Raw genomic sequence first — 15000 nt, 5'->3', positions numbered from 1 at the left:
TAGAGAGGAGTTTAGCTTAGTTTAGTTTAGTTCCACACCTGCTAGGACTATATGGTCTCTGCTGGGCCTTAAACCCTGGTGTTGTGGCTTTAGAGGGACAGCCATTTTGTTTCAACACCTCCTGTGACTATATGGTCTCTGCTAGGCCTTACCCAATGCAGTGGCATAGAGAGACAGCCATTTTGTTTCAACACCTGCTGTGACTATATGGTCTCTGCTAGGCCTTAAACCCAGTGCTGTGGCTTTAGAGGGACAGCCATTTTGTTTCAACACCTGCTGTGCCTATATGGTCTCTGCTAGGCCTTAAACCTGGTGCTGTGGCTTTAGAGGGACAGCCATTTTGTTTCAACACCTGCTGTGACTATATGGTCTCTGCTAGGCCTTAAAATGCAGTGGCATAGAGAGACAGCCATTTTGTTTCAACACCTGCTGTGACTATATGGTCTCTGCTAGGCCTTAAACCAGGTGCGGTGGCTTTAGAGGGACAGCCATTTTGTTTCAACACCTGCTGTGACTATATGGTCTCTGCTAGGCCTTACCCAATGCAGTGGCTTAGAGGGACAGCCATTTTGTTTCAACACCTGCTGTGACTATATGGTCTCTGCTAGGCCTTAATATGCAGTGGCTTAGAGGGACAGCCATTTTGTTTCAACACCTGCTGTGACTATATGGTCTCTGCTAGGCCTTAAACCAGGTGCTGTGGCTTTAGAGGGACAGCCATTTCGTTTCAACACCTGCTGTGACTATATGGTCTCTGCTAGGCCTTAAAATGCAGTGGCATAGAGAGACAGCCATTTTGTTTCAACACCTGCTGTGACTATATGGTCTCTGCTAGGCCTTAAAACGCAGTGGCTTAGAGGGACAGCCATTTTGTTTCAACACCTGCTGTGACTATATGGTCTCTGCTAGGCCTTAAACCCCGGTGTTGTGGCTTTAGAGGGACAGCCATTTTGTTTCAACACCTGCTGTGACTATATGGTCTCTGCTAGGCCTTAAACCAGGTGCGGTGGCTTTAGAGGGACAGCCATTTTGTTTCAACACCTGCTGTGATTATATGGTCTCTGCTGGGCCTTAAAATGCAGTGGCATAGAGAGACAGCCATTTTGTTTCAACACCTGCTGGGACTATATGGTCTCTGCTAGGCCTTACCCAATGCAGTGGCTTAGAGGGACAGCCATTTTGTTTTGTGTAATTGTATTTCCATTTTCAGCAAAATCCTAAACGAAGCTATGATATATTTTTCAGTAATGCTTAGTGCTCCTGTTCCTGCTCTCGCTCTCTCTCTCTGTAGTGTTGGACTGGCAGAAGAGGTTTGAGGACAAACTGAACCATTTGTTTTTCCCACGGGAGCGTCTGGGTGACGAGGAGGCGGAGAACATGGGCCGGAGGCACTCCCAACAGGAAGTGGAGAAGTTTGTAACGGCAAACACACGGGAGCTGGACAAGGAGAAGTGGTTGTGTGTTCTCTGTGGGAAGAGGTTTAAGGTGTGTGTGTGTGTGTGTGTGTGTGATTGTGTACATACTGGGATGGTTTTGTTTTATAGATCTGTGCATGCAATTGAGAATTTCAGTTTCAGTTGAGTTTAGCCGATGTGAGTGATGTGAAAGTTGCTTTGTTATCTTTTGTCATGCCGCTCTGTGATTGGTTGCCTCCCTCTCCCGTAGGGGTCAGAGTTCGTCCGTAAGCACCTCCTCGCCAGACACGGGGAGGAGGTGGAGGAGGTGAGGAAGGAGGCGCTCTTTTTCAACAACTTCCTCATGGACCCCAAAAGGCCCTACTTCCCCGGGATGAGGTCTCCGCCCCCCCGGCCCCCCAGGCCAGGACAGGGTGATCAACCTGTCAATCACTTATGTTGGAGTGTAGTTTGGTGAAAATGCAGCGTAGAAATGCTCACCTGGCTTAGGTTATGTTGTCTTTGGTCATTTTCATCTGACTTTAAACTATTTCCATGACATAGTGTAGTTACCCATTAGACATGACATAGTGTAGTTGTGTGTGTGTGTGTAGTTACCTATTAGAATTGACCAAATCTTTCAATCCCACCATGTTTTGTCGTCTTGTGTGGTGTTTTGTTGTTGTTGTTTTGTTGCTTTTAAGCTATTTCTGTATCTCTGTTGTTTTTGTCCAGTTCTGTTGTCTCACCCTTGTTGTCTCATCCTTGTTGTCTCATCCTTGTTGTCCCTCACTCTTGTTCTGTTGTCTCTCACTCTTTTTCTGTTGTCTCACCCTTGTTGTCTCACCCTTGTTGTCTCACCCTTGTTGTCCCTCACTCTTGTTCTGTTGTCTCCTGGCCTCCAGAAGGAGGAGGTCCTGGGCTGCCATTCTCTCCTCTGTGTCTTTGGGGCTTTGGCAAGACGAGCCCACCCCTCGTCAGCTATGAGGGTAAGAATGTGTGTGTGTGTGTGTGTGTGTGTGTGTGTGTCTGTGGGGCTTTGGCAAGACGAGCCCACCCCTCGTCAGCTATGAGGGTAAGAATGTGTGTGTGTGTGTGTGTGTGTGTGTGTGTGTCTGTGGGGCTTTGGCAAGACGAGCCCACCCCTCGTCAGCTATGAGGGTAAGAATGTGTGTGTGTGTGTGTGTGTGTGTGTGTGTGTCTGTGGGGCTTTGGCCAGACGAGCCCACCCCTCGTCGGCTATGAGGGTAAGATTGTGTGTGTGTGTGTGTGTGTGTGTGTGTGTGTGTGTGTGTGTGGCTATGAGGGTAAGACTGTGACCGATATCTGATGCTCAAATGCCCCTGGAAGACTAGTGGGGCTGTTTCATTGGCTGTGGATCAACCCCCCTCTCCATCACGATCAGGCATATGTGACAGCCTGTATGTATAAGTGACACAGTCCATTTGAAATGCTTATGGGGTATCAGTCAAACTGTAACACCCAAAGTATAGTTCTCAAAGTCGCTGCTAGGTGCATGCATGTGTGCATACGGTTGGTAGCTACTGCTGTCATGAAGGGGCGGAGAAAACTACAGATCTATAAAGAATAACAGACTTTGCTTTAGCACATGACGTCGAGATATTATCTCAAACACTGATTCATCGAGAGATGTGTCCGCACTCCGCAACAGTAAAACTGGGATACTTTGGATACACCCATGCGCACGTAAACACAGATGCAGAGGGCATCGATGAGGATCCTAGGTGTAGGGTGTGGACCATACCAGGGCATCGATGAGGAACATTAGTGTAGGGTGTGGACCATACCAGGGCATCGATGAGGAACATTAGTTTAGGATGTGGATCATACCAGGGCCTACGGCATCGATGAGGAACATTGGTTTAGTGTGTGGACCATACCAGGGCCTAGGGCATCGATGAGGAACATTGGTTTAGTGTGTGGACCATACCAGGGCCTAGGGCATCGATGAGGAACCTAGGTGTAGGGTGTGGATCATACCAGGGCATCGATGAGGAACATTAGTGTAGGGTGTGGACCATACCAGGGCATCGATGAGGAACATTAGTGTAGGGTGTGGACCATACCAGGGCATCGATGAGGAACATTAGTGTAGGGTGTGGACCATACCAGGGCATCGGTGAGGAACATTGGTGTAGGGTGTGGACCCAGGGCCTAGGGCATCGATGAGGGACATTGGTGTAGGGTGTGGACCCAGGGCCTAGGGCATCGATGAGGAACATTAGTGTAGGGTGTGGACCCAGGGCATCGATGAGGATCCTAGGTGTAGGGTGTGGACCCAGGGCATCGATGAGGAACATTAGTGTAGGGTGTGGACCCAGGGCATCGATGAGGAACATTGGTGTAGGGTGTGGACCATACCAGGGCCTAGGGCATCGATGAGGAACATTGGTTTAGGGTGTGGATCATACCAGGGCATCGATGAGGAACATTAGTGTAGGGTGTGGACCCAGGGCATCGATGAGGAACATTAGTGTAGGGTGTGGACCATACCAGGGCATCGATGAGGAACATTAGTGTAGGATGTGGACCATACCAGGGCCTAGGGCATCGATGAGGAACATTAGTGTAGGGTGTGGACCCAGGCTGATCTCTCTCCCCCTCACCCGACAGGAAGTCCCTTTCCTCCAGACGAGTACGGAGCAGACGGGGGACACTTGGGCTGGTTTAGAGGAGGCCCCGCAGGAAAGCCCCATGGCAACAGGTGAGAGGAATGGTGACTCCTCTCCGCACACACACACACACACACACACACACACACACACACACACACACACACACACACACTCAGAACAGAGCATCTGAAACACCCTCACCCCAACGCTTTGTCTTAGTCCGCACAAAGAGATGAAAACACACACACACACACACACACATACACACACACACACAGGATTATCCACACAGGATTATCCAGTGAAAAGCCAGAAGAGTTTTGATGCCATTTTTGTCACTTTCTTTGGCTAGATCAATGCGTGGGCAGCCAGGAAAGGTGATCAGATACCATGACTGGGACGCTCCTGGTGAAGACTTCTTTTAGGAGAGGATGGGAAACTCTGGGGTACGGCACGCCTGGGATTACACCGTCAGTGGACTGTTCTTTGTGTGTGTGTGTGTGTGTGTGTGTGTGTGTGTGTGTGTGTGTGTGTGTGTGGGAAATGTAACATAAATACACGCTTGAGTTTAAATGTGGAGTTTAAATGTTGTATTTACAGATGGCAGGAGTTAACCGTGTGAAATAATCTCCCTGATATCGGTCTGGTATGTGCTAAAGTTAGTAGAAGGCCTGTTCAGTGGCTTGAGCACCCTTGCAGAAGCAGCGGTGGATGTTCAGAGCCGTCATATTTAGAGGCGCTGTGTCATATTTAGAGGCGCTGTGTCATATTTAGAGGTGCTGTGTCATGTTTAGAGGCGCTGTGTCATATTTAGAGGTGCTGTGTCATGTTTAGAGGCGCTGTGTCATGTTTAGAGGTGCTGTGTCATATTTAGAGGTGCTGTGTCATGTTTAGAGGCGCTGTGTCATGTTTAGAGGTGCTGTGTCATGTTTAGAGGCGCTGTGTCATATTTAGGCGCTGTGTCATGTTTAGAGGCGCTGTGTCATATTTAGGGGTGCTGTGTCATGTTTAGAGGTGCTGTGTCATATTTAGAGGTGCTGTGTCATATTTAGGGGTGCTGTGTCATGTTTAGAGGCGCTGTGTCATATTTAGAGGCGCTGTGTCATGTTTAGAGGCGCTGTGTCATGTTTAGAGGCGCTGTGTCATATTTAGAGGTGCTGTGTCATGTTTAGAGGCGCTGTGTCATGTTTAGGGGTGCTGTGTCATGTTTAGAGGCGCTGTGTCATGTTTAGAGGCGCTGTGTCATATTTAGAGGTGCTGTGTCATGTTTAGAGGCGCTGTGTCATGTTTAGGGGTGCTGTGTCATGTTTAGAGGTGCTGTGTCATGTTTAGAGGTGCTGTGTTGGCTTTACCTTCTCTGAGACAGTGACTGTTATGCTCCTCAGACAACTGTAGGCCTATGACATGGGCACGGCACTGCGATATCACACCAGCAGATGTCAAGCATTTGTTTTTACACATTATTCATGCTGTAGGATGACTACAACTACAGATCCCACAATGCATTGCAAGTATATTGTGGATTTGCAGTTGAACACCTGACGATTGGCAACGTTGTGGGTTAACGGTCAATTTTCTGTTTTTACCTAGATGAACAATAATCTGTGTTAATGTAACCTTTAGTGTTCGTTGTAAGTTTTACTTTTCACTTACCTGTTTAAGCCCAATTGTGTCCACTTTTGTATGTTTTGTGTATATGTAAATATATTTTGGACTGCTGTTCATTCATGACTCGCGTCTACTTGATTGTCAGTGTCAGTGAAGAAACTAAAAGCAGAATACTCCCCTACCGAGATCCTGCCTATCAGGGTTAGATCAGATTAGGGCTGGTTATCTACCACATACAGTACCAGTCAAAAGTTTGGACACACCTTCTCATTTTTTGAGAAGATTTTTCTTTGATTTTATTATTTTCTACATGGTAGATAAAACTTTTTTTGTTTAGTATATCATTCTTTCGTAGTTTAAATGTATTCAGTATAAATCTACAATGTAGAAAATAATAAAAGTAAAGAACAAACTTTTTGACTGGTACTGTAGGTTGTTCGCAAAGTAACCAGCAGAGGGAGTACTATCTGACCAGAAGAGTCCTGCTACACGACACGACTCATTCCAGTGGAGGTCGAGGTTATGTAATATATAAACTGGCCAGCAGGGGGAGCTGAAGTGCTTTCTGACAAACTCACTAGTAGCAGAAGGATGGTAAAGGTGATATTTGTGAAGCGAGATGTTAATTGGTTATAAACTGTTAGCTGTACTAAGGGTCACTAGGCAGGGTTCCTCAGGAGCTGCTTAGTATTTCCACAGACGGGCTCATTTTGCATGGGAGTGTGTGAGTGTGCTCATGGGAGTGTGTGAGTGCTCAGGGGAGTGTGAGCGGGAGTGTGAGTTTAGAGATGTCACTCTTGCTTGAGGGGCACAACAGACCAAATGGTTACAGTAAGGCTTTATAATATGGGTGGTTGACGTGACGCTCCATTTTTGTGTTTACTGTGACAAATATAAATAATAATTGGTCATGTTTTATTAAAATCTCTGTTTTTATTATCAACTTGTTTTTCAAAAACAAATGCATCTCTAATTCATGAGCGTTATAATTCAAGTATTTCAATATTTGGTTTGAAACATGACCATTGTCCACTGGTGTGACTGTCCGGGGTTACATTGCCGATCTTCAAACTACTGTAATTAAATAAAAAAATAAGACCAAAAACATTAAATTACTTTTATACATATAATAACAATGTTTACTTTATGAAACTATAGGTTGTAAGTCTTCATGTCCCCACTCCAAATGATTATGACGCATTACGTTTTGTCCGCAAAATGTATGTCCACCTAGTGTGACACCATTTTGTAAATATAGAACAGGCATTATTTTGGCATCCCACTACTGAGAAGGGTCCTTCTTCATCCAGGAAGTACAGAAGACATCAATGGAGCACATGGACTGCACATATGGTGAGTTTTGGCTCAGATATTTATCAGAATATTGCTATTTTCGTGCACTGTTAGAAAGGGGACCACTTACGTAGTCCTTTGGTGTGACGTAATTAAAGTGTTGATATGAAAATTTTCATACATTTATATTGATTGACTTTTTAAAATAATGGAAACCTTAAACTGTAACATTGGATTGAAGACTCTCTAGCATACAGCTAGGCCGAAAACTAGCCATGTAGCTGAAAATGTCCACTGGTGTGACAGCACTGTCCTATGGTGTGACACGAAATCAGCGTCACACTGGTGGAAATGGCCGTCACACCAGTGGACGTAGGCTATAGATAAGGCCTAGATAAATACATTTTGTTAATTAAATAGACTACTTCCATAATAGCAAATCGTCCACTTTAGTGTTTTTTGTATTTTCCTTTCAAGTTTTGCATTTTCCGCCCTTTCTCTCAGCATTGGAGTACACTGAAAGTAATACATTCCTACTATGTTTCATTTAGTTTGAAATCCAGTCAGAAGGTTTGAGAGGAACGCAGAAAATGACGAGTAAGGACAGGACGAGAAAGTACAGGGAGAGGTTGAATACGGATCCTAGGAAGAGAGAGGATGTCTTGCGAGAGAGACGCAGAAAGTAAATTTAACAAGCAACCAGGAATGATATAAGCATTACGTTTCATTACATGATCAGAAATGCTTGCTTACTTCACAATAATTAAGGTTTTTACATTTTTCTGCAGATATCAGGAGAAAAAAGCACTTGGAGAAATTGTTCAACTCAGTGTGAAGTCTGTGTCAGCAGCAACAAAAAAGAAGCTCCAAGAAAAATGGAGAAAGTCCAAAAGGAGATGTAGGGCAAGGGACAAAGCCACTAAGGCTATAATGGAGCTTACTCCACAGTCACCTCAGGCTCATGATCAACCATCTGATCACGAAGTGATCAACGAAGGCCCAGTACCTGTTGCAAGCAGCACACCAACACATTCACCCAAAGAGATACAACGTCCAGTCAAACCCAAGGGAGTAAAAAAAAAATCAGCTGTCAAAAAACAGCTGAAGAAGTTAATGATTGAAAAGGAAAATTTAATTAAACAAGTTAAAGCAGAAAAAAGAAAAGCTGAGAGGTTTAGAAGACAAAATCAACGCCTCATCCAAAGACAGAACATCTATGATAAAAATACATCACGACCAAAACAGTCCAAACGAGGAGAGAAGGCTCAACAAAGAAAGAAACAAGTGGAGTCGTTCTTGATTAGAGATGAGAACAGCAGGCTTCTCCCTGGGAAAAAGGACACTATTGGTAGGAAAGTAAAAATGCAGAGGAGAGTTCTAGCTAAATCTTTAGTAGACCTGCACAAAGAGTATAAACAGACATGTGAAGCACAACATGCAATGTCTTACAGACAGTTTATACGATACAAGCCATTCTTTGTCACAGAAGCCAGATCCAATGATCGCAATACATGTGCCTGCTACCAACATGAGAACGTGCGGCTCATTATTGATGGCTTGTCACAGAGGGGTATACTATTTTCAAAAAGCTTATCATCTCTCCTCTCTGGCATAACCTGCAATACTGAAGACTTAAAATGCATGAACCGAACATGCACCGAGTGCTGCTTTGATGAAATACAGCTTGCAGCGTATAACCCAGATGATCGAGCCAGATGGGAACACTGGACAAAAGAAGATGTGGTGGTTGGGGACAGAACATACAAAAACTGGGTGAAGAAAACAGAAACTGGTACAGTGGGACAGCTTGTTGAGGAATTTCATAGAGAGCTGGAGGCCATTGCCATCCACCATTTCAACTGGCTTCACCAGGCCCAGAAATTCAGGAATCTGAAAGAGAACCTGAAAGAGAACGAAATAGTTCTACATGTTGACTTCTCTGAAAATTATGGCTGTAAATTAAACACAGAGATTCAGTCATTTCATTTTGGAGGAAACCGGCAGCAGGCATCCATCCATACAGTAGTGGCTTACACATCAACAGGGTCACAGTGTTATGCCACAATCTCTGACTCTCTCAGCCACAATGAACGTGCTGTGTGGGCCCATATCAAACCTGTGGTACATGAAATGATGCAAAACTCTGCCCACAAGATTGATACTCTTCATGTGTTGAGTGATGGTCCAGTCACGCAGTATCGAAATAAGGCAAACTGTTACCTCCTAAGCAGTGTACCCTTTACTTGGGGGCTCAAGCACATAACTTGGAATTACTCAGAGAGAGCCCATGGTAAGGGTGCACCCGATGGAGTTGGGGGAGCAGTGAAACGGATGGCGGATAACCATGTCCATGGGGGCAAAGACCTACAAAATCCAAAGGACTTGTATGAATTTCTGATCAATAGGGAAGTTGAGAACATCCGATTCAAGTGGATAGACGAAAGTGACATTAATGTCTTCAATGAAATGTTGCCACCATCAGTTCCAAAAGTCCCTGGGATTCTTCATACTCACCAGATACTTTCTTTCTCTCCAGCAGAGATTTACTACAGGGATCTCAGCTGCTTCTGCCGCTACCCAGAGATGTGTGAGTGCTTCACACCATCTAAGATTAGGCTCGACAATTCTTCCAATGCAAATTCTGATCAACTGCATCCCAACAGAATCCAGGAGACCTACCCTGATAGTCCCAATACTGATGAAGACAGTAAAGAGTACACTGTGGGAAAATTTGTCATAGTGAACTATGACAACAAGCCATTTGTTGGTCAGATCACCAAACTGCATGCTGATAACATTGAAGTCAACTGCATGGTTCAACATGGAAAGAGAAATGTATTCAAGTGGCCTGAAAAGCCAGACTGCATTTTCTACCGCAGAGACCAAATTGTCAGTGTCATCGCCGAGCCAGAGCCCCACCAGCGTGCTGCACAGCTCACTAAATATGACTGGCTACTATTCAATGAGGTCTAAAAGGATTTAGAAACATGATACGAGTCCCATGCACCACAATACATAAGCTGGATGTGTTGTACTGTGTCTCGAGTTGTACTACAGATGTGACCAAATTTTACTGACAGATGAAATTGTTTGAGTTCTCTACTGAATTTATTTTATTTCGTTTATGTTTTATCATTGAATTTTATCAATGAATTTTATCAATGAATTTGATCAATGAATTGTATCAATGAATTTTATGAATGAATTTTACCAATGAATTGTATCAATGAACTGTTTAATGAATTTCACCAAAAAAGGAACTGTTCAGAGTTTCAATCAATTGTTCTTCACAATACAATTCCCTTTATATGTTCATGTTATGATGTGACATATTGTTATGATGTCGATTAGCCAAATCATTTGTGGTGGTTCTGATGTTCAGAATGTGCTCACTGTGACCTCAGAGAGTACAGAGGAAATAATAAAAGGAGATTTTGCACAAAACTTGGCATATTGTTTTATGATGTCCATTGGTGTGACAGAATGTCCTGTGGCGTGACAAACAGAAAAGTACGGAAAAAATGCATTTTGATGCACAAAGTCCTGAGAAAAGTGTTGAATAGAAAAAGAGTAATATCATCACTAGGCACATGTAAAGATAGGTTTAGTTCCCTCAGGTTTGATACTAATTATAAAGAATATAACCCAAACTTTTATGAAAAGTACCTTTGTGTGTATCATTTAGTAGGATAATGACATGATTGTGAATTTAAATTGATAACTATTGTTGTGGAAATATAATCAGGACAAATTGATAATGGTTAAGCTTATTTTTCTTCTTTGTCTGACAATTTCTGAATTTAATATTATAATTTCAAATGATGTCACACCGGAGGACAATTATTAGGACTACCACACGAAAAAAGTTAATATAACGTGAAATAAATAAGGAAATGGATGAGGTCTCACTCAGTTTTAAGTTATTCACATATTTAGTAATACAATTATATGTAATTTGACATACATTTTAGAATTTTATTATTTTCAACTTTTAATTTGAGTTCATGTCAACTACCCATATACTTTGGAATGTGACCAGAAGCATACCTTCAACATTTCGTCAGCAAACTTCCCAAATGTATATCGTAAATGTTTTCCCTTTTGTCGGGGTTTCCCTTTAGTGTTGGACCCGCAGTCATGCTCAGACAGACAGATGGGAAACCACGAGGCCTAACTTACAAACCGGCTCTTGTTTATTGACTAACATGCCTCCATTCAAATTAATATCAGACATTTTTATAACGTATAAGTTCCATTCAAACTTCAAACCAAACTCATAATTAGAAAACAAAATATGAATCATTGTACACCATCAAAAGAGAGAAAAAAAGATGAATACTTTGAAGTTTTAATTATATATATTTATATATTTATACTTTCACAAAGCTGGGCTCCTGTAAAATACTATGACTGTAATACATCACACTTATCTGGGAACGTACAAAACTGCTCAACACTGTGCATTTACATAACACGCTTAATAACAGAAACATACAAACAAATAAATCAACGCATATCATAACTTTGAATAACTCATGTAAAATATACAGACCTCTGCTAAAACTACGCTTGTGCACTAAGAAGGGGACACCCCCACCCCCAACCCCCCAGGTGCAAAGGTAAACCCAATCAATAATCAATATTAAAACAACAGCACCTCTGGTCCAAACTTTATTATTCATTTGACCTTATTAATATTAGCATTAGCATTAGCATTAGCGCAGATGATTGAGGTGCAAAGTCTGTGCAACCACACTATAACCACCATGAAGTCCTGGCTGCTGATTGGTTAGATTACTCTTGTTAATTCTTAATTCTAAACATTGATTGGCTTGTGCTCTCTTCCAATGGGAATGCTCTTTTTTAAAGTCAGTACTGGGGGGCAGCTCAATTTATCTTGTATCTTTGTATTGTATCTTATTTATTTATTTATTTTATTGTCACTGTTATGTTTGATATACATTAATGCCCCTTTTTTTAGGTTGTATATCCTTTTTCACTCTGGCAGGGGGACTGCCAATGGAAATTAGCCTTTTGGCTATAATTGGGTGCATTTACATTTTAATGTTCATGAATGTACACTGTCCCTCTTCATCAAATAAACAAATTGATTGATTGATTGATTGATTGACTGATTGATTTAAAGTGTCTAAGGTGTCATTCGTATGGAGCATGCAAGGGTGTAGGGACTTTAATGGCTTGGGTCCTGAAGTCTTGGTAGGGATTACTCCGGCGGCCTCACAGCACAGGCGGAGACATCTGCTGGCCAGCTGTTTAGCTTTTGGTGGCGCGTGAGGGTTGTAGGCAACCATACTGTTGCACTCCACTGTGCTTTGAGCTCAAACCTCACAAGACCTCATTGAATTTCTTCATAAATGTCAGGCCCCCCGTTCACCATCGGGCCGACCCACATCTGACAAAGTTCCCACAAGACTAGAAATAACACTGGTGATGGTTGGGTCTGTGGTCTACCCATGGAGGTGATGTGTGTGTGAACGTTTTTTTTTTTAAACGAGGTGAAGGATCATTTTGGCAAATCACTCTGCAACCATCTGAACTAGCCCCTCTGCCACTTGTAAGTCTCTGTGCTCCTGCACTGCCCCCTGGTGGCAGGAGTCTGAACTGTGCAAACACACACACACACACACACACACACACACATACACACCTCCGCTTCATACTCACCTAAGCTACCCCCCTGGAATGTCTTAGCAATAAGAAAACACTTTATAATACTATTTATCAAAGGATAAAATTAATACGATCCAGAAAATCAACTACAATAGAGTAGAGACGCTGGTGGTGACCGTACACACGGGGAAAAGGGGACGGGACGCCCAGACAACGTACAGAAATACTGATAAGATTGTTAAATTATGGTATACAAACATGATTTTACTACAATGGGGCACTGATGAGATAGGAAAACAATGATATACTGACTCGATTGGAAAGCGATGGTGTGTGGGAGTTTGTATTGCACTAAGAGTCATTTGACTGATGTGAACTCAAGCACCTCGCTCCTGGCCCTCGGAAGTGCTCCCGCTCCTAATATCTCTCCCCAAAAACGGGAGATGGAATGGATGTGGGTGTCATGCATACACTCGTCTCACTTGCACAACGATTTGTGTGTCTCTCTCTAACCCTGCCTTCCTCTGATTTCCTGCTAACTTTTCTCCACAAGCTGTGTAAAACAAGCTGAAAAAAAAAAAAACACAATTTCCTAAAGTGACAATCACCAAAACAACACAGCTGAATGAAATGCAGACAAAACAACTTGTGTACAAATGCTTTTTAAAAACGTCTATAGAAATTAACATCCTGAAGGAAATGTTCTGGATGTCTGTTTGCTGGCAGGACACACACACCAGCAAGTCCTCATGTTTACTCTCTTCTTCCCTCTCTCAGTCTTTTCTTCTCTCCATCCCTCTCTCTCTCTCTCTCTCAATCGGACCCTGTGGCTGCGGCGGTCTGTTGCTCTGATTGGTTCAAGAGCGGTAGGGGTGTAATGATGGCTCCTCCCCCCAGGGTTGAGCTAACAGGCAGAGAACCAGCTCTGCTGATTTGATTGGTCAGTCTGTCTGTCTGTCTGTCTGTGACCCGCATCGTCCAATGGGCAGCTGCGGTACTCAGACGAGGGCGTGCCGGCGGCGGTGCAGGGCGAGGTGGTCGGAGCGGGAGAAGGAGCGATCGCAGTCGCCGCACTTGAAGGGTTTGACGCCGGTGTGCTTGCGATAGTGGCGCGTCAGCTCGTCTGAGCGGGCGAACTTCCATGTGCAGCCGTCCCACGTGCACTTATACGGCTTCTCACCTGGACACACAGACAGGCGAGGAACAGAGACACCGTCACACACACACACACACACACACACACACGAGAGGGACGGGGGACCGTGACACAAACAGTATATCCTTAAAAAAGATTTAGGCACGCATGCATTTCATATGCAAATGCTTTTAAAACACGTCTTTAGTTTGTTTTTGAACTGGGTTAGAAAAAGTCACTGGGTTAAAAAAAAGTCTTATTAACACTTAACACCACAGTTTATTAATCAAAGAGTGTTTTACACATTTTATGATTATTATTATTATTATTATTATTGACATGACTTCTTCTCAGTGTATGAGCTCTGGGTCATGGGTCGTGGCGGGTGTTCTACTGTGGGCTATATTATATTATATTATATGACTTCTTCTCAGCGCATGAGCTCTGGGTCATGGGTCGTGGGTCATGAGCTCTGGGTCATGGGGTCGTGGGGTCATAGGTCGTGGCGGGCGCGGCTCACCTGTGTGTGTTCTCCTGTGGGCCTTCAGGTGTGAGCTCTTGGTGTAGACCTTGTTGCAGCCCTCAAACTCACACCTGTGGATGCGCCGCCTCTTGGAGTCGGGGGACTCGGACCGCCGGGGCCGCCGCAGGCTCTCCATGCTGAACGGCAACATGGAGCTAACGGGAAACAGGGAAAACACACACACAGGGGGTCAAAGGTCAGGTTTGGTGCAGGCTGGGCACAGTTTTAGAGGTGAGTGACACTGAGTGACACTGAGTCTCAGGCCCCGCTCGTATAGTCATTTTTGGCTTTGGAGTGAAATGACCCGGAAGTATCTAAGTGGCAGCCACACCTTTCATATCTCCTTTAGCATAGGGTACACAGGAGCATCCTTTAGCATAGGGTACACAGGAGCATCCTTTAGCATAGGGTACACAGGAGCATCCTTTAGCATAGGGTACACAGGAGCATCCTTTAGCATAGGGTACACAGGAGCATCCTTTAGCATAGGGTACACAGGAGCATCCTTTAGCATAGGGTACACAGGAGCATCCTTCAGCATAGGGTACACAGGAGCATCCTTTAGCATAGGGTACACAGGAGCATCCTTTAGCATAGGGTACACAGGAGCATCCTTTAGCATAGGGTACACAGGAGCATCCTTTAGCATAGGGTACACAGGAGCATCCTTTAGCATAGGGTACACAGGAGCATCCTTTAGCATAGGGTACACAGGAGCATCCTTTAGCATAGGGTACACAGGAGCATCCTTTAGCATAGGGTACACAGGAGCATCCTTTA

The 15000-nt window shown here is 43.9% G+C and overlaps 2 protein-coding genes across 4 annotated transcripts in view; one reads left to right on the top strand and one right to left on the bottom strand.

The window, feature by feature from the left end:
- Positions 1–2553, top strand: part of LOC105912601 (serrate RNA effector molecule homolog) — a gene marked incomplete at its 5' end in the record, with an annotated part of 8075 nt that extends 5522 nt beyond the window's left edge. The window contains 4 exons of the mRNA XM_042702863.1: positions 1292–1485; positions 1666–1828; positions 2300–2383; positions 2528–2553. Of these exons, the coding sequence (XP_042558797.1) occupies positions 1292–1485; positions 1666–1828; positions 2300–2383; positions 2528–2553 (467 nt within the window). The remainder of the gene's footprint in view (positions 1–1291; positions 1486–1665; positions 1829–2299; positions 2384–2527) is intronic.
- An 8553-nt stretch (positions 2554–11106) lies between these two features.
- klf12a (Kruppel-like factor 12a) overlaps positions 11107–15000 on the bottom strand; it is a 39180-nt gene continuing 35286 nt past the window's right edge. For all 3 annotated transcript variants that reach the window (XM_031558258.2, XM_031558259.2, XM_031558261.2), the window contains 2 exons: positions 14218–14375; positions 11107–13742 (listed from right to left, as the gene is read on the bottom strand). In XM_031558258.2, coding sequence (XP_031414118.1) covers positions 13561–13742; positions 14218–14375 — 340 coding nt within the window. In that variant the 3' untranslated portion in view covers positions 11107–13560. The remainder of the gene's footprint in view (positions 13743–14217; positions 14376–15000) is intronic.

This window comes from Clupea harengus, chromosome 21, assembly GCF_900700415.2.
Source record: "Clupea harengus chromosome 21, Ch_v2.0.2, whole genome shotgun sequence".
Taxonomy (NCBI): Eukaryota; Metazoa; Chordata; class Actinopteri; order Clupeiformes; family Clupeidae; genus Clupea; species Clupea harengus.
The sequence above is the reverse complement of the archived record's forward strand: the minus strand, read 5'-3'. Positions and strand labels throughout refer to the sequence as shown.